The 25,225-nt window shown below is 41.0% G+C and overlaps 1 protein-coding gene across 1 annotated transcript in view; it reads left to right on the forward strand.

The window, feature by feature from the left end:
- Window positions 1-25,225, forward strand: part of PPIL2 (peptidylprolyl isomerase like 2) — a 125,626-nt gene that overhangs the window by 95,759 nt on the left and 4,642 nt on the right. The window contains exons 15-19 of the mRNA XM_030218786.1: window positions 5,210-5,327; window positions 8,436-8,492; window positions 18,146-18,218; window positions 20,900-20,962; window positions 21,118-21,260. Of these exons, the coding sequence (XP_030074646.1) occupies window positions 5,210-5,327; window positions 8,436-8,492; window positions 18,146-18,218; window positions 20,900-20,962; window positions 21,118-21,260 (454 nt within the window). The remainder of the gene's footprint in view (window positions 1-5,209; window positions 5,328-8,435; window positions 8,493-18,145; window positions 18,219-20,899; window positions 20,963-21,117; window positions 21,261-25,225) is intronic.

The raw sequence follows: 25,225 nt of genomic DNA on the forward strand, positions 1-25,225 counted from the left end.
TCACCAATGCCCTTAATGATCTCAGGAAATACCAAGCTCTGGACTTAAACTTCCCCTTTCTGAATACTGTGCCCTTCAACCTTTCCTACTATTTCAGGAAAAGAAATGGCTAGGCTTTAAACCCCGAGAGAACAACTTTTAAACAAATACAGTCAGCAACAAACCAAGTTAGCTGGCTAGATCCCTTTAAGAATTGCTGCACTGCTGAGTGGTTACCTATAGCTGTATGCTTTTGCAAGGTGGCTGTGTTTAAAAAGTGGGTATTCTAGGGGCAAGGGAGAAATCTACATGCGTACATTTCATTTTAAAAATGTACAAACAGTTTATATTGGAGCATCCAAATTTTTTCACAGTGGCCCACATTATCAGAGATCTATGTGTGTGGGCCACATGAATATTTTAGTCTGTTATAGCATGATTTATACTCAGCAAAATGTATAACTTCTGAACCACCAAATAGCTCTGCAATACTTGTGTGTTAGCTAACTATATGGATAATCTTTTTTGCTAAAAATTGCAAATGGGCTGCGTTTACCCATGAGCCACATGTCAGACACCCTAGTTTACATACATAGATTTGTACTATCCTTCAAGGTACTGCAAAAATCTTATTTCATAATTCCTTTCCCTCCCACCCACGCCTGACCCCACAGCAGTCTCCGTTTCTCTTCTAAACCTTGATATGTCAAGATGGTAATATCTCACACCCTTCCACCCCTTCATCCCAATCTGTCAAAAATTATCCCCCCCCCCCCCCCCCCCCCCGGCCAGGAAGGAGGAAGAGGTATTCCTAGAGCCCCCTGCTATCTCTCACTGTTACCAATAACCTACCCTTCAATTATGGGCTGCTCATGTCTTTGTCAGTGGGCAAACTTACAAAATCAGCAAGGGATCAAATACTTATTTCCACCACTGTAATTAGACAACCCCTCAAGTTTAAAAAAAAAATAAAAACCCTCAAATAGCCAAGTCTTAACTTGTTTCTAAACATTATTTAAGATGAACTTAACCGACTTTATAGAGGTAAACAATTCCAGAATTTCACTGTTGAATAACAATAGGATCCCTGATATATCCTTTTATAATTATTTCTAACAGATGGAAAATATAAGATTAAATATTTGGAACTATGACTTTCATATCGACCACCTAAAAGAGTAATTAATGATGAAAAGTTATCTGGCACATTTTTAAAAACCAAACAGCATAGTTTATACTTGAGTGAATTTCTTCAAAAAGGTGGTAAATAAATCCTTATAAATAAATAAATCTATTGGTAGGCAATGTAATCCTATTAGAAGCGGAGTCACATGATAAAAATTTACTTTAGAGTAAATCTCGCAGCTGTGTTCTGCACCAATCGCAGTCTCAACAATTTTTCTGATAGTCCAGTATACAAAGAATTACAATAATCCAAAGAAGAAAGGATCACAGATTGAACCTATACCCTAAAATGTTGCTGGAAGAAATACAAACGAATCAAATGCAATTGTTATAACTTAAAAAATGATTTCCAAACTACTGAATTAATTTGTACCTCAAAGTTCAGTGCAGAATCTAAGAAAACACCCAGAACTTATGAGGTGGCATCTACGTGAAAAGCATATTGTCAGTCTGTCAAAGAGAAGTAGGAATCAAATCTTTCTTCTGATTAAAGCAAAGCAACTTTGTTTTCTCAGTAGTGAGTTTTAATCGGTAAGTCTGAGACCACTTTTTGGCCTGCCCAACAATCTTAAGTATGAATTGCTTCATAACAAGATGTACTGGAATCAATGAAAACATCAGCTTATGAGAAAAGTTGCAATACAATCAAATTTAGAGTAGTCAAATTATACAATAATGGGGAAATCAGAGAACCTTGTGGAATGCCACATGGCAGTACCCAGTAATCAGAGTAGACCTCATCCTTCAATACCTCGTACTGTCTTTCTCAAAAAGCCTTCAAACCATTGCAACACAGCCCCAATCACATCTATCTCTGATAGTCTACAGAATAATAGATCATGAGTCACAGAGTGAAATGCTGTAGACACATCAAATTGTAGCAACAGCATTTGACCCCCTTTACCCAAGATACCAATTCAATCAATAAAGTTTCTGTACTGCAATAACTCCTGAAACCATGTTGAGATGATGATTAAACATTTGCATCCGATACAAACTGCTTCAGTTTGAGATGCAACCAAAATTTCAATGAGTTTGATGAGAAAAGGAATTCCAGTCATTGGCCTAAAGCTAGATGTTTGTGATAGATCCATCTCAGTGCCCTTAGGAAGTGGGTTAAGTACAGTATCACCATGTAGTGAAGAGAACCAACCTTGAGACAAAATGACATTTGCTAAATAAACCAGCCATTCCATCATAGTATGAGGAGCATCAGCCAATAAAAAGGCTGGACACCTATCTAATGAGCAGTTGGTTCTTGTCAGCCTCCTCACAATTGTCTCAACCTCCCCCAAATCAACATTGTCATTAAATACCATATTCACATCACAATGAGAACAACTCTCACCAATATTATCAAATGGCCTAAAAATAGTATGTATAACATAACAGGTCTTTGTAAGCCACATTGAGCCTGCAAATAGGTGGGAAAATGTGGGATACAAGTGCAATAAATAATAAATAAATACATTTTATCTTACCAGAGAAGAACGTTGCCAAGGTTTCTGAGTCTGAGACATCCTATGGAGCCTTTGGTTAATTGTTTCATAATACCAAATAATTTCTTTAAATTTGGACACTCCAAACCTACCAGTTTTGAATAATGTTCCCTTTTAGACTGTTTCGCCTGGAAATTATATTGCAATCTTTTAAGCTTGGAATTCCTTGATTTCCTCCATGCATGTTCTAACTGGCAACATTCTATTCTTAACAAATCTTACTTTAACTTGGCTTTAAATGACGGACAAGCACACTTTTGTTCTCAACATTTAATTATACTGACAGATAACAACCTCGTCCCAAGCCAAGGGAGTGAAAGAGCGATAGCGCATCGTGGAACGTCTGAGTGCTGTTAGTTTGAAAGTTAAGTATCCTTTCAAACTTTATGTATATCCACAGTTTTATCTGCTGGTTTATGCTTGTATAACATTACAATCAGGAATAGCAAGCGTGTGAAGAACTTTATAGTTATCACATAATATATAAGGTTTTTGGCCAATGATGAACAGAGGATCTGTTTAAGACCCGTTTTAGCTCTGTTTGATGTATTTCATCTAAGAGCTTTGTGAGGCCTTTTTTCCTTAAAGAATATACAGCAATTGTACCGTTGGATATATGCTTTATTATTTTTTTCATTCAGTGGAGGTACATTCTATTTATTTATTTATTTTATTTATTTGCTGCATTTGTATCCCACATTTTCCCACCTCTTTGCAGGTTCAATGTGGCTTACATTATGCCGCAATGGCAATTGTCATTAACGATATGAGAACAGAGTATTGTCATAATTAAGGTACATTAGATATCAAGAAAATTAGAAGTAAAGAAATAATACATATCAGATATGCAAAATGTAGGGTAAAGTATAGCGTTAAATAATGACAGTATGATTAAAGTAACCAAATTAGGAGTTCAATGTTGATTAGTTCTAATACAAATGTAATAGTAACTCTTTTATGAAGGATTCTTATTGTAAGTCTCGTTAAATAATTTAAGATATTATCTCATGATTCTATATTTCCACACCCAAATTTGATTATATTTAGTGGATTGTTTTAATTTGGTCAGTTTGGAACAACTGTGAAGAGCATTTTAGTAGTCCAGCCTGTTACGGACAAAGGTATGGATCAGAATTCTAAGTGCTTCCTTGTCTAATACAAATTGGTTAGAATGGAGCTGATGTAGGGCAGTAATACTAGATCCAGACATCGAGGTGATTTGCTTTTCAGAAGTAATTTTAGAATCTAAATGACATCCCAGGACTTTAATCAAGTCAAATCGAGTGATGGGGAGGCCATTGATAGTAGGCGGAGTCTCTAATTGTAACGTGCAGCCAGTCATCTATGTGGCTATGGATTTCTGCTGGTAAAAAGCTGCTTTTAGCCATGGAATTGGCTTTGAAAACTATCCTAACTGGGGCAGTTTTCGACAAGCCACTTTCCAGAATCTGTACAATTAATTTACTTCTAACTGATGAGCATTCCCACACAGTAAGAGTTCAGGCCCACAAAATGTTAACTGTTCGTGTACTAATTTCTGCATTAAACAGCTAGATTGGAAAATGCCATTTTTGGTTGGGGATTGTACCTTGCAGTTAATTTATCCGATAACACAAAGCAGTTAACATCACCTGAAGATGTGTAGTTAAATCTATCGCACACGCACTTCTATTTCATTTTCATTTTTACTATATGGTTAACGTGGTGGTGAATATTCCTCTGCATTAAAATGCCCTTCAAAAAATGCTGGCAATGCCCCCAACAGTTAAGAGGACTTTCAGTTACCATGCATTAATTTTGGCTGTTGATTCACAAAGACTGAAAAATTTTAGTGCACCTTAGTAAGTTCAGGCCATAATGAAATTAGGACATACATTTTAACTGCTTTGCTGGGAAAACTGTCCACTCTGATAAATCTAACTGGCTAACTCTTAATTTGATAACTGTTATGTCTGACTGCCACTATTCTTTAGTTTAAAAAAAAATTGGCTCTGAAAAGCAAGCACTCATTTGTTATTGTAATTAAATTTCTTATGTGTTTATTGGCTAATTTTATGTTCTAGCATTGATGTCCCACTTAGCAGACACTGTTACACTCTTCGATGCCATAGCATAAAAAAATGTGTAGTCCTGGTGCTACAGCCCTTCAGCGTGATATTTAAGGAAATTCCCTTCTGAGATTAATAACCCTAGGAAGATTGGGGTCTCTGTGTTAAAAATCTAAAATCTGTTGGAGATTTAAATCTTGGTCTTCCCAATGTATTCTAGCCCTTGGCTTCCCATCAGTATGCATGATTAGTCTGATTTATCACAGTCTATGAAAGCAGTGCGGAGGCAGAAAGCCTGATGTCAGGGACAGTCATCCTTTGGGAAGCTGAATATAAAGGAGGCCAGAAGCATTGTGCTGCCAGAGCTGCATGGTAGTATCACTGGTATGCTGGCTGTGGGAGTGAAATACAGGCGGTATGGGGGTGATGAAGTTCGTGTTGTGCAAGTATTCATGTGTTGACTTTTCTGACAACCCTTTCTCTCCCCTCTAATTTTAGGTGGCGAATCATACTGGGGAAAGCCTTTTAAAGATGAGTTTAAGCCAAATCTATCCCATACAGGCCGTGGGGTTCTTAGCATGGCCAATTCTGGGCCCAGTACCAACAAATCCCAATTGTAAGTGAGCCTACATCCTACTGTCAGTCTTCGAAGTTCTGTGCCTAAACTTACATATTCTGTAACATAGTCTGCAATGTTGCATGTGAAACATTTTTTTGTTTGCAGTTTGGATAACTCTTTGGCTTATTTTAATAATAGCTGATAGGAGCACAACAGGGGCCATGTAAGCCCTTTTGATACTGCAGTGTTTCCTAACCCAGTTCTGAGGAAACATTTAACTGATCTGAAAACTTCCAGAGTAGCAGAAATGGCACACTGGTGGTATCTTGCAGACTAATCGATTCATTGAGACATGAGCCTTCAAGCTCAAGAGTCCACATCATTGGATGCAACAAAAATACGTAAAAGAGATTTGCATACCCTAGGTCTCCAACATATGTATATACATCTCTAGTTTTGCTGGATGTCTCATCAGCCTTTTCACTGTGGGCCAATGCTTAAACAGCTGGCAAACAGGTATTGGTGGCACAGTATTTGCATGGTTCAAATCGTATTTTTGGATTAAATAAACTGTTCTGTTCAACATCATGCCATCACACTGAGAACTGGGGTACCATAGAGATCCATACTGTCACTTATTTTATTTAATATCTACTTTAGGCCTCTAGATGAGCTGCTTTCAGTTGATGGACATGAAATTCTGTATCTGTGCCAAAGATGTACTGATTACTCAAAAGCACTGAACCAGATCTACCCAGAGTAAATTAACTTCCTGTCTAACAGCTACACAGAAATAGAAATAGCAAAAAAAAAAAAAGAGAGAGAATTTTGCCTGAACCCAAGTAAAACTGAGATTCTGTGTATTCCTAACACAAGCAGACAGATACCTGACTTCAACATACCATTTGGGAAATATTAACTCCCCAGGCCAGGAATCTACTGATTGACTTGTCACTTTGATCACACAAATTTAAACAACTTCTAAAAACTGTTTCTATCACCTGTGGTAATTTTGAAATCTCTCTCCATATATTGAAAAGATGAGTTTTTTCACAGTGGTCTGCATCATGATAACATCATGGCTAGATTCCTAAAAAGCCTTGTACATTGATCAAACTCAAGAGTCTGAATTAGCTCAAATTAATTGAGAATGATGCAGCATGATGAATAGAGTGTTGAAAGTAGCATGACCACATCACACCCTTCCTTCAAAAACTGCACTGGCTACCAGTACCCTGCAGGGCCAAATCTAAAACTCTAGCTTTGATTTTCAGGGCCCTCAGACAAAATGGGTCAGCGTACCTAAAGAATAAGTTAGTCCTCTACACACCATTAAGACCTCTAAGGTTGCACGATATGATACCCACCAGCAAGCATTCTCAGGAGTAGCCCCCACACTCTAGAAGTCTTCCTGAGGGGCTACACCTAACTCAAGACTACCTCCTCTTCAGGAAGCAGGTGAAAGCCCAGTTCTTCCCCAAGCCTTTAATACGTGTTTATATTTACTCATATCTGGACTAGCTTTCTACACACTAACTAAGACTAGTTCCACAAACCTTATTCAGCTGTACATATAGTTTACCTTCAGTTTACCCACCCATCTGTTTATCTCAACAGTTTTGTTCTACCCATTTTTCTGTATGTCTCAACTGCATTGCCCCCTTGACTGTCTATTAACATGTTTCATTGTATTGTACATATCACAACTCGAGGAAGAGAGGGTATTATATATAAGTATACAACAGAACAAAACACTCTCGTGTAATGGCAAAATATAGTAATTTCAACAATAGACTATAGATTCTGTAGAGTGCATCTGTTTTAAAGGGGATTAAGGGAAAAGCCTCTGAATTTAGTCCCAACCTTCAACCCAAGTAGTCATTTACTAATTACAAGGGTTGAGAAAACTTCTGCTGGGAATTATATCATCATAGGCAAAAACCCTTTAGTTCCAAAATGAAAAGATGCTAAAAGCTCAACAGAATTAGCTCAGGATCCATACAGCATGTGAAAGTTAAGAGAGTAACTTAGCTTTCAAGTGCAGGTGCAAAGCAACAAGTGGGTCATCAGTCAAACACACCGACTTCGGCCAAGGTTTCACTAGTAACGTTGTATCAAGGCATGAGTAACCTTCAAAGACAAAAATCCATGTGATAAAAAATGTGTGTGTAAAAGTGAAAAAAGAACTGTGAGAACATAACAATAAAAAAATGTGTAAACAGGATCCATAAACTTGAACTTTAAAGCTTAAAATGTTCATAGTTCAATTATGAATACTTGGCATAAAGGTTCACAATATGAGTATGCTTCCTGTTTGCTTCCTACTTGCTTATCCCTGGTAAAATGGCGGCAATGTCTCCTCTTTATGAGTGTGTTTGTCTGGGAAGTATGATGTCATATCCTATGAGATTATTCACATCAGCTGTGATGTATTTGCCTCTAAAAAGAGCCCTCTGGGTCCTAAAGGAAGATCTTATAAGTCCCATAGTGTTTGTCCTGTGTTTTGTATTTCATTATATTGATTATGTAAACCAGATCTTTAGAAAAGATAGCCAAAAAAATTCAGTTCTTAGAAAATTAATATATTGTTATTGTTTATTACAAAAAACTTCTCCAGTCAGATTTCAAATTAAGCCCCATAGGTTCTTCTGTTTTGAGAATAAAGATCCAAAATTGCTCTCGTTGTAGTAGTCGTGTCAGTCTGTCAGGAAAAATCATTGTATCGTACAGACATTTAACAGCATCATATATCCGTTTTTTAAATGTTTTTTTTAATGCATGCTTATAAAGATACATCACTTGTATTATGCTAACATGTTTTATCATATATGAATGTTCTAAAATGTTGCTTAAGTTTTCATTTCTATTGGGTTGATATCGTGAGTATCATCATTTATGCTTATAGTTGGTCATTTTGCTGTTATGTCAAACTGTACCTGCTGTGTACATTACCTTGGATGAACTTAAAGGCAGTTAATAAATCCAAATAAATATTCATTAGGGGTGTCCTGGAAAACAGACTGGTTAGGTATACATCCAGGGGGGATTTGACAGAGGATAGGAGATCTAGTTAATTGACACTTAGTTGTGCTGTCTTTGATCTCTGTCTCTAATGTTGCAAGTATGTACTTTGGTCCTTACTTCTAGCATTTGTTTCCTTTGCAGTTTCATCACATTTCGCTCTTGCACATATCTGGATAAAAAACATACAGTGTTTGGGAGGTAAGAGAGATCTCATGTGTATCATCATCTTATGCTGTTGTGTGTCCTGTTCTGTGAATTTTAACCTCTCACTCTAGAGCAGAGGAGCAACAGCATGGTATAAAGCAGGGATATCTGTGTTCAAATCCACTGAAGTTCCTTATGACCTTGGGCAATTCACTTAATCCTCCATTGCCTTGGGTAGATTTTAAGGCCTCTAGAGACAAGGAAATACTTGTTGCCCCGGTTGAAACTCAGCTCAAACTCTGATTTGGAAAAGCCAAGTAATTAAATCTAAATTCGGATTTCCCGTATGTGAAGGAGCTGAGAGGATGCGAGTGTTGGTTGCTCCTGCACTCCCCGGCATAATTGCTCTTGTGTATTGACTCCCAGCCCCGATCGTGATCTTATTCTATTTCTGGACATTGAGCCAGTCCATCACGCCCCAGGGAGAGGCTGAGATTGCAACGGTTTGAAGTTGGTAATGCCATTAAAGCCACCCAAACAGCGAGAGAAGGGCAGGCCAGCTTCCCCTAAAATGGCGCAGACCTCAGATAGTCCAACGGTAGTGCTTACCTGGGACTTTACAGAAGAAATATCAAAAATAGTATCGGCCTCTCTGGAGGACAAGTTGAACAAACTACATGCCAGCATGAAGGAAATCCGAGAGCCCTTTGACTCTCATGTGCGGCACCTTGATGAAATTGAGACCTGCGTGTCTGCCCAGGAGGATCTGTCAGGGTGGCTAGAGGAACAGGTTGCAAGGCTGCGTTTGGACAGTGCTCAGCTTCTGGAGGAACAGGAGCCAGAGGAATAACATTTGCTTGATTTGCCTGCCTGAGGAGGTGAAAGATGATGAGTTATTACATATATTTGAGAAATTACTTCCTGAGCATTTAGGCCTGGAGAGGCAGCAGGCATCATCACATCTGAGGGAGTACATCAACTAGGGCTGTTAATATGATCTGAGGCCCAGGCCGGTTATTGCGAGACTCTTGAATTGGAGGGACAAGGAGTGCCTAATGTAGCCATATTGTTATGGGTCATTGGAGTGCAGTGGTTCTCATGGCACACAGCAGGAAGAGGATGGCGCCCATCTGCTCTGTGCTGCATAATCACAAGGTTCTCTTGCCACAAGGGGAGAGTGCTGTATTTCAACACTGTGGCAGCTGCCTGCAGCTTCCTGGATTCTCTATCTGCACCAGTGTGATTGACCGTTGCAATCTGGCAAGTGAGCTTAGCCCTTTTAGGGCTGTGGTACATTGAGCATTGCAATGTGCCTCTGTATCATTTGTGGCAAATTTGTTGCTTCTAAGTATGGGACTGGATATTGGCTTGTCCTCCTCCTGCCTTTTGGACTTCTCAGGATGACCACTGGCACTCAAGCATCTGTTGGAGTGCTGGACTCTATATATTTGACCTTTGAAACCTACTGTATTGTTGGATTTCTTGCCTGGGAATGGGAGTTTGGGGGGGGAGGATGAGAAAGTTCTGTGGCTGTTTTGAGGCTTTGTACTTGGCATGGATGTATAAGGATGTGTGATTTGGTTGAGAGTGGAGAAGTTTGAATGATGTAGATGATAGGCATGGTTTTGGGTGATTAGTTTTATGTGGTTGTTTAAAGGTGTTGGGGTGAGTGACTGTAATGAGCATCTGGGGTGGCATACTGGAGGGAAGACTTTTGGGTCGATATTTGGGGATGGGGGATTTGGGTTCTTTGGTTGTATGGGTGATGGAGGGGGTGGTGGGGAGGGAATGGGGACAGGTCAATTTTTTTGCTTGTTTTGGTTTAATGTTGAGTCATGAGTGGTGTATCCTTTTTTGTGAGCCTATGTGGTGTGGTTTCTCTGTACTGCGGGAGGTGACTGTGAGTGAAGGTGTAGTGAAGTGCAGGCAGCTGTGAGGTTCCTTGTGGGGGGGGGGGGGGGCTGGGCTGGGCTCCAGGGACTTGGGGTTTTGAAATGTTGAGTGATCAGCTTCATACAATTTTTTTTTGTGTGTGCTATGCCCTCTGCATTGAAATTTGTGTCTTGGAATGTAGGGGCATTACATCCCCAATTAAGAGAACAAAGATACTTAACCACTTTATAAAGGTTGGGGGCTGACATAGCTGGTCTCCAGGAGACTCAGCTTATGGAAGCTGAACATTTAAAACTTCAGCGCCATTGAGTAGGCAAAGTTGGGTTGGTTTTTTTTTTTGTTTGTTTGTTTTCCTGTGTCTTCTGGGGGGCAGCGTGGTGGAGTAGCCGTTTTGATTCATAGATCCTTGGCAATTTAGCCACAGTGTTGGCCAGTGATGCCCAGTTTACAATTACAGGGTCGAGAAGTTACTCTCTTAGTATTATATGGGTCCAATGTTTATGATTCACAATTTTTTCTTTCAGTTGATTTGCCTCTGCGCTCCCTATGTGGGCCAAGCTGAGGATTTCAACTTGGCAGTTGATTCTTTAGTGGATCAGTCTGATCCACCGTGTGGCCCCTTGGGAGGGAGGGGAAGGGGGTTGTCTGCTTTCTGTTGAGCCTTGGATTTGGTAGGCTCATGGCAATTGCTGTGTCCCGACACTCGCAGTTATACTCATTTATCTTGTGCCCACGGTTCTTTTTCCCACCTCAATTACATTTTTATGCTGGCATCTTATTTTTCCTCTGTGCTCTTGGCAGAGATTGGTAATATAGCAGTCTCCAATCATGCTCTGGTGGTGTTCGAGGTAGTGGTGGGCACAGGCCTGGAGATTTCCATCTTAGTTATTGCTTAATTGGGAGTTTCAAGTTTATCTCCAGGCGCGGTTGGAAGAGTTTTGCAAAAACAATTCACAACATAAGGATGACCCGATTTTGTTTTGGGAGACTGCTAAGGTGGTGCTTTGTGATGACATTATCGCCTTCACCTGTGCTAGGCATAAGAAACTAACCTCAAGTATTGTCACCTTAGAGAGAGCCTTGTGCTGAGCTTGAATGGTATATACATGCAACCCTACAGGGAGACCTATTTAGCCACTCAGGCCTCGCTTAATTCTTTGCTTAATTCTTTGCTTCATTATCAAACTCGACGGATTTTGTTAGGGTGTAAGAATCACTTCTGTCGGTTTGATAATAAACTGTGGAAATTATTGGCTCGTTTACTTAAAACTTGGAGGGGCCGGTGTCCAGTGCTTGCATTGAAACAAGTAGATAGGAAGTGTGTCAGTCAGGCAAGGATGTTGCTAGCGTCTTTGTAGAGGTTTTTTTGTGATACGTATAGGGCGGATGTGGAGTTCTCCTTTGAGCAGTTTGAGGAATACTTAGCACAGTCCAGTATGTCTCAATTGTCAGAAGAAGCAATTGGCCAGCTTAATCGACCGTTACAAGCCAAAGAGTTACAAGTTCCGTTTGCGTGATTGTGGAACTGAGACTGCTCTGGGTGTAGATGGCTTCTCTTCTGAGTTTTATAAGATGCTGAGACCAGGGTTTATTGCCCCTCTGTTGTCCTACTTTCAGGAGTTGGTGGCCTCCGGGGCTTTACCCCACGCCAAGCTAATGAAGCTTTCATCACCCTGCTTTTGAAGCTGGGTAAACTGGAGGAGGCTCCAGGGTCATGTCATATCCTCTATTTCTTTAATTAATGTGGATGTTAAGCTGTTGTCGCACATTTTGATGGATTGTCTGTTGGCATTTTTACCTTTGGTGGTAGCAGGGGATTAGACTGGTTTTGTGGTGGGCCACCAGCCTGTCTACAATGTGCAGAAGGTGTTGTTGGCGTTGGCATATTGCCAACACCATGCAGTTCCAGTTCTTTTTGTCAGCCTAGATTTGGCCAAAGTGTTTAAACGGGTTATCTGGCCCTTTTTAATTCAGGTGCTGGAGTATATAGGGACCTCCGGGGTGGTACCCGCAGGCAGTAAGGGCCCTTTACAAGCAACCCTGTGCTTCCTTGTTGGTCAACAGGATTTGGACCCTGGCATTCCATGTTGAGCAAGGGCACAAGGCAGGGCTGCCCTCTTTCCTTTCTCTTATTTGTATTATCTTTGAAGCCTTTACTCTGTACCTTGCAGGCTGCTGTGGAAGTGGAGTCATTGTCTCTGTGTTCCACTCTTTTGAAGACCTTAGCTTTCGCAGATGACTTGCTGCTTATTCTTATGAACCCTCAGCAATCTCTGCTGCTGGCGATTGAACTGATGGAGTAATATGGGCTTTTATCAGGTGTTCCTTGAACCTTGATAAATCTTTTGCCTTGCCAGTTTGGGCAGAGGGTAGTATAGTATTAAATGTTTGGGAGTGCATATTACAGCTGATTTGTCATGGTTGTATTATCTTAATGTGCGTCCCTTGTTAGCTGATACCAAATACAAGCTACAGGCGTGGCAGGCTTTCCCTCTTTTTCTGCTAGGGTGAGTTAGTCTATTTAACATGTTTCTTGCTCCCTGTGGGTTGTACGTCTTTCAAATGTTGCCATTATATTTGTGAACCAAGGAGGAGGGGCTGCTGAACTCTGCTCTACAGCATTATTTGTGGTGTGGGAGGCTTCTCCATATTGCTGGGCTCCCCCGGGACTATGGGGGTCTGGGCCTCCTCAGCCTCAACTACCTTATCAGTTACAGAATGTGGCACCTTAATGACTGGTTTCAGAAAGCTGACTATTCACCTGTACCTCGCTGGAGTTTGTGATTCTGGGGTGTGTTCATAGCAGTTATTACCTACATGTGTCAGCTGCCAAGCTGCCCTGACTGCCAAAGGGATTATGTGCACTACAGGCCTCTCCCCATGTCATGCCGCTGCTGCCCTTGCGTCATAATGTGGCATTCCACCTCGAATGGATTCTCCGTTCTTTGTTGGTTGGGAGACCAAAGGGATCCAGTTCTTGCATCAGGTTCTCCAGGAGGTTGGCTCTTTAAAATCTTTTGATACTTTGCAGGCTGAATATCATCTGTCCCTTGGAGACATTTTTTTTCTTATTTACAGCTACAACACTACATTGGGACTCTGGATATGTTGTGTTTGAGGCGGTCTATGAAAATCTGGACACTGCTGATCTTAGAGTCTCAATTGAAAGTTCTCTTAAGATTTCACCATCATCATCTCAAAGATACTGTTGCTTCTCCTGATTTTGGTAAATTGGAGCAGGCATGGACTGGGAACTTAAGTGTTCCTCTGTGAGAGGGTTGCCTGCTTGCGGGGATCCGCGGGGTGCAGGCTTTTACTGCAAATGTTCCTTTGTAAGAGTTGTGCTACAAACTTAATATGCTTCTTTACCATTCCCCTCTGAGAGCCTACCTTATGAAGATTTGTCCTTACTGCGGCATGTCTTAAATGTGGACACGTGGAGGCCTCTTTGGGTCATATGTTTTGGAGCCGCCTGGAAATTCAGACATTGTAGCGGGGGGTGCTTTTTACTATCACCTGTGGAAATTTAGGGTTCCACTGGAACCTGGACTCATATATGGTTCTGCGCTGGCAGTTACTCCCCACCAGAAAGGTGCCCTTCGGTTTCTTCATTGAACCACACTGCTGGTGTTGCAGGTGATCGTGCACCAGTGGATTGCCATGACCCACCCTCCGTGCAACAATGGAGAATAGCTATGGATTCGAGTGCTTACTATGAAACGCAGGAAAATTTTGGATTTTGCTTCCCTGTCTCGGTGTCATTTCCAGGCAAGCTGGTAGCCCTTTTGGACCATCTTGCCCCAGCCACAAGCTGTAGAATATTTGTTGACTAATACTGATGTTGCCCCGAGTGGGCAGATAACTGTTCTGTATTGCTCTGTCCCATGGTAGGAAGGGGCTGGAGTGGGAGCTAACTTTTTAAAACAATGACTGACTTTGCCACCAGTTTTGCAATGATGTTGCAGTGTTTCTCCTGCAGTTTGTTACTTGCACTTTGTGTTATGTTGTGTTTTGTATGATAAGCGTTCACTAAAAATGATTTAAATATTAAATCTAAAGACAAATTTGCCCTGTAACAGGTGCATGTGTCATTGTTTGTGGAACCTGAAGTACCACATTCACCCATTTAGTAAAGTGCAGAAATTTTCTAAACCAAAAAATCTAGGAACCTAGAAGAACCTCAAACTTGCTCTGCTCTGGGTATTATATTTTCTTGTGCACAGCTTGGATCTAAAACATGCGCTGTTTTATATTTTTTTTAAGTGTTGGAGGTTGGGATTCTTTGTGTGCTTACAATCACGTGACATTGATCACAACCAGAATTTGGATGTGGTCCCCAACACTGGAAAAGCAGTGAGACACAAGCTCCTTTATGATTTTCAGCACTCAACTATTCCTAAGTCCTGGAGTTTCCAGCTACTGCTGAATTTCTTAGCTTAACTCAGTAATTACTACCCTGAAAGATAATTGGCAATGGAGTGACTGACATTAAAATCTCAGTAATTACAGAAAACTAAGGATGGGAGTCCTCCATTTCCTTCTCCTTTAGAAGGGTCTTTAGTTTGCAAAACATGCTATGGTGTGGAAAAACTCATCTAGAATGAAAAATTCAACTTTGAGGACAGAAGACGCACCATTTTTTGTGTGTTGTGGCAGCCATGTAGGTTCTGGTTTCTCTTTGTTCTACACATCTGGCTGGCTTAAAATGGCAAACGATAACACTATCTAACCATATTCCTTCTCTTGTCTGGGGGGTGAAGATATGTTCAGAGTGTGCCAGTTTTCTTTCCAGTGCCTCTTGTAGTTCCCTATAAGGAGGGATTCACAGATGTTCTTGCATTGTCTGTAGAGAAGGAAATTATGTAATCTGGGGCCATGCCAAGGAGAACATTTCTGGTAGGGTGTTTTTGTTTTTTTTTAGTTTAGTCTAAGCCACAGGATGTGTAGGAAGAGAAATCCAGAAGTGAAATGAAGGGAGTAACTGAGGCTCTTTTATATAGAGACCTTTTCATTCCATGCTGAAATATTTTGCTGAATACTCTTAACTTGCTAGCATGGGTGGAAACTAACATTTTTTACAATTATATATGGACCTGAAGTGAGAATGGCACATCTGATAAACCTCTGGCATCTGTCACTTCAGCCCATACAAACCATCTATCATCATCAAAAACAGAAATAATGATAATCGGGTGACATACTGAGGGTGTAAAGTATGAGCCTGTGGTGTTGCAACAGGTTTCTCTGCCTATAAATATAAAGTCAGTTTTTGAGTCTTGGAATTGTATTAGATTCACAGCTTATAGTGCAGGCTCAGATAACCAGGATGATCCTTTTTTATCAATTGCGAATTTTGAGTAAAATAAAACCAGTATTGTTGCCAACTTATTTCCAGGTGGTGATACAAAGATTGGTGTTAACAAAATTAGGCTGTTAGAATGCTTGCATATGAGTTTAACGCAGGCGAGATGTAAGGCACTACAAGGAGTGGAGAAGTGGCCTAGTGGTTAGAGCACCGGTCTTACAATCCAGAGGTGGCTGGTTCAAATCGCACTGCTGCTCCTTGTGATCTTGGGCAAGTCAGTTAACCCTCCATTACCTCAGGTACAAACTTAGATTGTGAGCCCTCCTGGAACAGAGAAATATCCAGAGTACCTGAATGTAACTCACCTTGAGCTACTACTGAAAAAGGTGTGAGCAAAATCTAAATAAATAAATAAAGTACAAAATGCAGCACTGATGCTGGTGGTGGGACTGATTCACTGGATCAATGAAAAAAAATTGCATTGACTGCCTAATTAATTTAGAATTAAGTTGCATACCTTCTGCCTTTTACTGATCATCTTACTGGATCTCTCGGCTGCATTCAATCTAAACCTATCTTTTTCACCAGGCCTAGGGTAGGATGGTGGGTTCAGTGTTGAGCGGGTCTCTGTCTCCTCTGTCATACTGCTTTCTGACCTGTCGATAACAACATTCTTTTCTCTGGCTATTGCTTTGTTGTATTCTTACAAAATAGTGGTATATTCAGTTCAATAAAGCATAAGTTTAAACTTGTTTATAAAGCCCTGTCTGGTTTAACTCCGCTTTGTTTTATTGAAGCATTACATCTTTATAATCCAACCCGTGCATTGAGATCAGTAGCAATATGACAGCTTGTTAGACCCCCTCTGCCTAAATTGTGTCATATTGATCTCAGAGGAGATGCAGCCTTTTCTGTTGCGGGATCACTATTGTGGAATAGGATTTGGAGTTTCTTCCTGATTTGTCATGCTTTAAGAAGCTCTTGAAAGCATCTTTATTTCCTTTAGTTTTATATTTTGAATCATAGAATCTTTAGTAATATGGAGTAGTTTGACTGTTTTTTAATGTGTTGTTTGTGTGATTTTAATTGTGTATGTTTTATTGTAACCCACCTAGTTAATAGGCAGGCTAGAAATGTGAAATAAATAAATATCTAAAGGGGCAATGGTCCAGAGAAGTAAAGAGTGTTTTAATTTCAAATGAGGGACAGTCTGAAAACAACCTGTACTTAAGTCATGTAGCAGTAAATTGTCAAAACTCTGCATGCAGGTGTAATGTTTGCAGGTATTTTTATCCACAGACTTTGCACTAATTTCAAAGGGAAAAACTTACTCTGAAAATTGCCCCAGGGAAACACAGCCACCAATCTTTGTACCACCACCTGCTTTTTCTGTGGGAAGCTTTTCCATGAAAAATAATGCATGTAATTTTGAAAATGCAAAACTGTGAGTGATGTTGCCTCTCTGACTTGTCCCCTGCCCCAGGCCTGCCTGTATGTCTCCCATGCACACATTTCAAAGTTATTCTGTTCCATTTGCACATTACAAAAGTTGGGATGGAATCTGGTAAAGCAAGACTAGACTACGAGGTCACTCTAATATGGAGTCAGGTTGTCAGCCCTAAGGTGACATTTCTAAGGCTAATAACTTGATACAGAACAATATAGGGAGCTCTCTTTTTCCTGAGGCTGCCGTAGTACAGCATAGAAAAAATGGCAGGCAGCAAGAAGAAACACTTAAAGTTGACAAGCTCCAGCCTAATGATGAATCTTTATGCCCTGGTGATTTGCAAACACCACATATGCTGATTAGTGCAGACTTGAGTTCCCCATCCAGATCCAAGTTCTATAACCTTCTCACAAACTATACCCTTTTTTCTCTCTGGGGTCACTTTACTCAAAAAAGAGAATAGTTCACAAATAGACTATATAGAAATTTAGTAAGAGTGGCATAGAAATTATTCTTTCTGCATATTATGCTGCCAGCAATTTCAATTGGAGCAATCCAAATCAAGCACCAGCTTGTTTCTCTGTAATACAGTAGGAACCCTGACTACTTGCAGCCTTTGACAAAGTGTGTCCTGCCTCTGAAAATAGTGCAGAGAAGAAGGAGCCTTTATGTTTTGTAATGGGAGTCAGGAAGCCAATTCCTCCCATCTTTCATTAAATTTTTTTTTTTTAAAGAAGCACTTTTTGTATCCAGTGGGCTGTGTGTATAGGATTTAAGGATGTTGGGCTTGGAAGGGGCGGTCACTGTAGCCAGAGAGTTCCTTGGGAGTTCCTTATCTTGGGAGTTTTCAGGAGCTTAATTTCCAATAGTGTGATTGCCATGTTTACAGAACTTTATTTCTACTCAGTGGTCTTGGGTTACTGCTGTCTATCGTTGGATTCAAGTATGCTTCCTTCAGCTTGTTCCAGAGGAGCATGGAGAATATGCAGATCTGGCCAGTTATACCCACTTTGCTGTTTTCTGCTTCATGCCAGAAATAAGTCATTTTTTTCTCTCTTTCAGATTGGTTGGAGGTTTTGAAACTCTGACAGCCATGGAGAATGTAGACTCTGACCCCAAAACAGATCGCCCTAAGGTACCCCTTTGTGGGCTTTACTCAATGCAAGGCTATCAAACTTACAGCCCATGGGACACTTTCATCCAGCATGAATAGTCAAAACACAGGGTTAGAGAGCAGGGGCTGGAGTGGGAGCATAGGTGAAAGCTGCATCTGTCCCCCTTCCCACCCTGCACTCAATCCCACTGGTGAGGAGGATGAAGCCAATGGCAGTGTCTCGTGCTGCATTTTCCTCTGTTGCTGGGCCTGTGTCAGGCTTTGAACCATGCAGTATTTATTTATTTATTGCATTTGTACCCCACATTTTCCCACCTATTTGCAGGCTCAATGTGGCTTACATAGTACCGTCAAGGCGTTTGCCCAGTCGGTTGATAACAGATACAAGGTTGTATAGTGATCTTATGAGTTATAAGTGGAGGGTCACAAGGGATGAAGATTTTGTGTTGTCCAGTAAGATTATACTTAGTGTAGTGCATGATTCAAAGCCTGACACCAACCCCAAGCATCATAGGAAGAAGCTATAGCTGAAGGCATTGCACTGCTCCTGCCCCTCCTCATAACAAGCCAGATGGCCATTGGAACATGTGGAATTGTAGGGGAAGAGGATGCAGGGAGAGGCCAAGACTGTAAGGGGAGAGAATGGCAAAGGCAAGATTTGAGTGAGTGGATTGGAGGGGGTGTGGGGGAGGGGGCATAGGAGAATGAGGGGAGCAGAGAGGGCTGTAAGTTATTTGGGGGGGAGGAGGGTGAGAGTGAGTGAGGGAGTTGAAGGAGATTCAGGAGAATGAGGGATCAGAAGGGAGTGTGGGTTATGGGGCAGAGAACAAGAGTGAGTGAGGGAGCATTGTAGGAGGTGAGGATGGGAGAGTGGTTGAGAGATTTGGCAGGCAGGGTTGTAGGTTTTGTGAGGGGAAAAGAGCAAGAGTGATTACCTGGGTCAGGGGAATAGAATGGGGGATTAGAGTGGCTGTGAGTAATGGGAGAATAATTGGGAAGTTTAGCAGTGTTGTAGTTTTTGCAAGGGGGAAGAGGAGAGAGTGATTGAAGGGTTTGGAGGTGCTGTGGAATATGCGAGATAGAATTGGAGATATGGAAAACGTAGAATGTGAGAGAGTATTAGGATGGTTGTAGTGTTATGAATAATCATCCCACCCTCTCCCACCTTGATCCAGTAACCCCTTGATTCCACCCCCATCCTTCCCTCCCCTTGCATCTTCCTCTCTCTTCCTTGCCCCCATCCTCAAGGCACCTTCCCTTTTATCCCTGCTTGTCTAGCCTGAGATCCTCCCTGCCTTCATCCTCCAGACATCTTCCCTTTCATCTCTGCCCCTTTAACCTGAGGTACTCTTTCTCCCCTACCTCCCATCCTCTGGACACTTTCTCTTTCATCCCTGCCACTCTAGCTTGAGATCCTTTCTCTCCCCTGCCCTTCCTCCTTCAGACGCCTTCCTTTTCATTCCTACATTTATAGTCTGAGATCCTCTCTCTGGCCTACCCCCTACCCCCATCCTCCAGACATCTTCCCTTTCATTCTGATTCTCTGTCCTTCCCCCAAATAAAGATCAAATAAATTAGATGGACCCAAAGGCTTTGTTAAATAGAAATGTACATAATTTAATATGCCAATATATGTGTGTCCGTTCCCTAAGTTGGCCGTCAGAAAACAGCAAGGCAGTTGGGCTGCCAAAACCAATGCGGAAAATAAAATAATGAGGCAGACCTTTTAAAAAAAAACCCAAAATCTTTATTAGTAGATTAAAAGCTCCCAGGTTTTCAACATAAAATGCCCGACATGGCCATGTTTCGCCAGTACAAGAATGGCTGCGTCAGGGACAATAGGTCACTGTGAAGGAAAATAAAACATTCAGTTTCTAAAACCAACATCTAAAAGACATGATATTAATTAAATAAATAGATGAATATATAAATATTAGACTAACAACACCCAAGGAAAATTCAGAGGAACCCAAGCTGAGAAGGCTCTGGGTACATAGGTAATAACACAATGTACAACTGAATAAAACATAACTTCAAAAGCATAATTAAATAAATAAATACGCTTTAAGAACACCAGAGAAACTCTGGTGTTCTTAAAGCTTATTTATTCACAGTTGTACATTGTTTTATTACCTATGTACCGAGAACCTTCTCAGCTTGGGGTTCCTCTGAATGTTCCTTGGGTGTGTTTAGTCTATTTATATATTTATTTATTTATTTATTTATCCATCTATTTATTTTTTTAATATCATGTCTCTTGTATGTTGTTTTTAGATACTGAATGTTCTATTTTACTTCACAGTGACCTGTTGCCCCTGATGCAGCCATTCTTGTACTGGCGAAACATGGCCATGTGGGCGTTTTATGTTGAATACCTGGGAGCTTTTAATCTACTAATAAAGACTTTGGTTTTTTTTTTGGTTTTTTTTTTACAAGATCTGCCTCATTGTTTTATTTTACATTCCCTAAGTTGGCCACAATATTGGAAAGGGTGGGACATCCCATCTTGTCAGTCTACAAGTACATTATTTTCCAATGAAACCCAACACTGAAATGCATTCAACATCCCTGCATTAATGAAAACATGTCTAATTGTAGAACAGTGAGGGAAAACTAGCAGCCACAGTCACCACACCAGCATGTAGAAAGGATCTGTTTAAAACAGTACCCCATCTTTTCACCATCTGCTCTTTGGTCCCCAGGAAGAAATCCGCATAGAAAGCAGCACCGTATTTGTGGATCCCTATGAGGAAGCTGACAGTCAGGTGAGGACAGAATCAGTTATATGCAAAGCTCCTAGGGAATTAGGTTTTCAGCCTCTAAAAACATGTGATAAAATATTTCTCAAGCTCCATGCATGAATGCCCTTGGGTTGTATTTCATCTCCTGCCCAACATTCACTGACAGTTGTTTGCTGCAGGTTGCTGCAGACAGAGAGAAGGCTCTGAAAGAAGAGGAAGCAGAGAAAGCTAAAGCAAAGCCTGTCCTACCTAAGAATGATGCCAGTCAGGCTCCCAAAACCTACCGGCAGGGGATTGGAAAGTACATTAATATGGCTGCAGCGTAAGTGTCATACCAAAGGCTAAACACTGCATGTAAGTTTAGTAGACTGATTAGGTAACATCATATGAAGCTTGGTTACTTTTGGTCTCTTCCCCTTTTTGCCCCTTTACCTCATTCATGAGGTGAATTACTCGAGCCCCTTCCTGGAGGGCTAGAAGGGAAGTGTCCAACACTGAAAATTGCTCTTTGGTGAGCAGAGGTTTCCTGGTTGACATTTGTGGCAGTGCTTCTAAATCCAGTCCTCGGAGCACACCAAGCCAGTTAGGCTTTCAGGATATCCACAAAGAATACGCATGAGAGAGATTAGCATGCACTGTCTTCTTGGTATGCAAATCTCTCTCATGCATAGAAACCAAGAAAAAATGTAGGCAGATAAAGACCATATGGCCTATCCAGTCTGCTGCTCTCCCTATCACTCCCTTAGAGATCCAGTAATCCTCCCATTTTCCAGTTACCAAACAACCTTGTTGCCAGTTTAGGCTTCTTACCTCTCCAAAGGAAACGGGATAAGTGACAATACAAAATGTGTTGGTCTGTTTTTTGTTTTTTTTTCAAATAGAAAAAAGAGGAAGCATTTGGAAAGTATAGTTCCACCTAGGAAATTCCACCATCCGGAATAAATGTATTCTTCCATGAAATCCCAAGGGTGATGATTGCCAACTAGCCAGTGTAGATATAGTTGAATCTAACAGATGGGAGATGTTAAGCTGATACAATTTGGAAGGTGTCCTAGATAAATGAATACCCAAGTAATGGAAGGAGTGCCTAAGTATATAAGTATTGCCATACTGGGAAAGACCAAAGGTCCATCGAGCCCAGCATCCTGTTTCCAACAGTGGCCAATCCAGGTCACAAATACCCGGCAAGATCCCAAAAATGTACAAAACATTTTATACTGCTTATCCCAGAAATAGTGGATTTTCCCCAAGTCCATTTAATAACGGTCTATGGACTTTTCCTTTAGGAAGCCGTCCAAACCTTTTTTTTAAACTCTGCTAAGCTAACCGCCTTTACCACATTCTCTGGCAATGAATTCCAGAGTTTAATTACACGTTGATTGAAGAAAAATTTTCTTTGATTCGTTTTAAATTTACTACATTGTAGCTTCATCGCATGCCCCCTAGTCCTAGTATTTTTGAAAAGCGTGAACAGACGCTTCACATCTACCCGTTAACTCCACTCATTATTTTATAGACCTCTATCATATCTCCCCTCAGCTGCCTTTTCTCCAAGCTGAAGAGCCCTAGCCACTTTAGCCTTTCCTCATAGGGAAGTCATCCCATCCCCTTTATCATTTTCGTCACCCTTCTCTGCACCTTTTCTAATTCCACTATATCTTTTTTGAGATGCAGCGACCAGAATTGAACACAATATTCGAGGTGCGGTCGCACCCTGGAGTGATACAAAGGCATTATAACATCCTCATTTTTGTTTTCCATTCCTTTCCTAATAATGCCTAACATTCTATTTGCTTTCTTAGCCGCAGCAGCACACTGAGCAGAAGGTTTCAACGTATCATCAATGACGACAACTAGATCCCTTTCTTGGTCCGTGACTTCTAACGTGGAACCTTGCATGACATAGCTATAATTCGGGTTCCTTTTTCCCACATGCATCACTTTGCACTTGCTCACATTAAACGTCATCTGCCATTTAGATGCCCAGTCTCCCAGTCTCGTAAGGTCCGCTTGTAATTTTTCACAATCCTCCCGTGATTTAACAACTTAGAATAACTTTGTGTCATCAGCAAATTTAATTACCTCACTAGTTACTCCCATCTCTAAGTCATTTATAAATAGGTTAAAAAGCAGCAGTCTAGCCTGGTCCAGCATAAAGGAAAAGAGCCCACCCAGTCTTGCCTCACCCTGTCCAACAAAGCCAGAGCCATGGACTTCTGGAGATTGAGACGGAAGCCTGAGAAATCTTCATATTCCTGAAAAACTGTCATCAGGGTGTCTAAGGAGTGTTGGAGATTTGTCAGGTGAACCAAGAGGTCATCTGCAAAAGCCGAGATTTTAAATACTGACAATCTAAAGGGGACACTGGTTCTCAGGATTCGCCAACACATCTCTAATCAAGGGATAGAGAACTTAGATGAAAATAAGCGGGGACAAGGGACATCCCTGTCATGTTCCATGCCTAATTGGAAAGGACTGAGAATAAAGGCCATTCACTCACATTATTGTCTCAGGGACAGAGTATAAGACTTTTACTACATCAAGGAATGGCCCTGTAAAGGATTGAAGTGTCTAAAAGAGAAACTTCCAAGGGATGTGGTTGAAAGCCTTTTCGGCATCAAAATTGACCAAAAGAGAGGGGAGTTTATGGGAACAAACTGCCTCTAGAGATGCCAAAATAAGATGAATATTTTTAGTAGCTGTCCGCCGCTTGACAAATTCTACCTGGACATCTGCCACCAGATCTGGTAGTAAGTCAAGTGATTAGCCAAAATCTTGGCAAAAAGTTTAGCTAAGTTAAGCAATGAGATTGGCCTATACAAATTGGGTGAACCAGGGGTCTTTATTCAGCTCTAAAAGAACAATCAATTGTGCCATTCAGATAGAGTCAAAGTATTTTGTGAGTGATAATATATGAGAAATATGATAACAATGTAGGGGCAATATGGTCGAGGAGGATCTTATAAAATTCGACTTGCAAGCCATCTGGTCCTGGTGTCTTGTTTAATGCACTTCCCTGAAGTGCCAACCCAAGTTTACCATATATAAAGGGGGCATTGAGCATCTCTTTCTGCGAGGGTGTCACAATGGGAAGTCGAACATTATCAAGATACATATTGCCATCTAAATCATCCCCTTCTGGAGTTGCATACAGACGTTCAAAGAAACATTTAAAGAGAGCTATGATATCTGCATCAGAAGAAGTTTTCAAACCTCTATCCCATTCCAACTGCAAAACCCTTATAGAGTTATGATGCATTCTCAGCAGATGAGCCAACCATTTCCCACTTTTCCCCCCATGAAGATGTAGTTTATATTTATAATACATTATAGATCTGACCATCCACTGGTGGTGTAAAGTATTGAGGGCTGCTGTTGAGGCGAATAGGGCTTTGCGAGCTGTTGGGGATTTTGTGAACCCAAACACCATCCTATCTCTAATTACCTGTCTCTCTAATTGTAGAATTTCCATATCCCTCATCTTCTGCTTGTGAGCTGCATAAGTGATGATTTCTCCCCGAAGCACTGCTTTGGCTGTGTCCCAAAAAAGAATAGGTTGTGACATGTGGACAGCATTTATTCATCAAGAAGGAGTGATATCCAGTATCTCAATAAAGGTCTAGAGGAAACTGCCAGTGGCAAGGTTTGGTGTGCAGGAGAGCAAACTCCACAGAGATCCACACCATAGCATGGCCAGAAATACCATGTGGTCCTATTTCGGAGGACTGCAATTGTGAAATAAATAATTGAGAGACTAAAATATAATTATACGTGCTTGAGTAGAATGTGCCCTTGAGAGATGGGTATAATCCTGGTCATTCATATGAAATAATCTCCAAGAGTCCACCAGGCCCAAGGTATTGCAGAGTAGGGACAGTCCTTTAGATGGGCAGATACATACGTCTCCCGAAGGATGAGAATGGTCGATGGCAGGGTCATATACCATGTTAAAATCAGCCCCTACAATAACTTGTTTGTGAGCATGAGGTAGAAAGACCTTGATTAGGTTAGCAAAAAAGAATTTGCCATAAATATAAGGGGTGTATGCATTACACAGAACCAGGGGCTGTTTATTGACAGATATATGAGCCAGCACAAATCTATCTTCCGGGCCCTGTAAAACAGAATGAATTTGCAGATCTAAGGATTTCTGGAATAAAATCAGAACTCCTGCCTTTCTGCGAGATGCAGGTGATTCAACCAGGGAGCCCACCTGCTTCCGAGGAAGGTGAGTCTCTTGAAGCATGACTATATCAATTTTGTGGCATTATAAAAAGTGCAAAATCT

The sequence above is a fragment of the Microcaecilia unicolor genome, chromosome 11, assembly GCF_901765095.1.
Source record: "Microcaecilia unicolor chromosome 11, aMicUni1.1, whole genome shotgun sequence".
Lineage (NCBI taxonomy): Eukaryota > Metazoa > Chordata > Amphibia > Gymnophiona > Siphonopidae > Microcaecilia > Microcaecilia unicolor.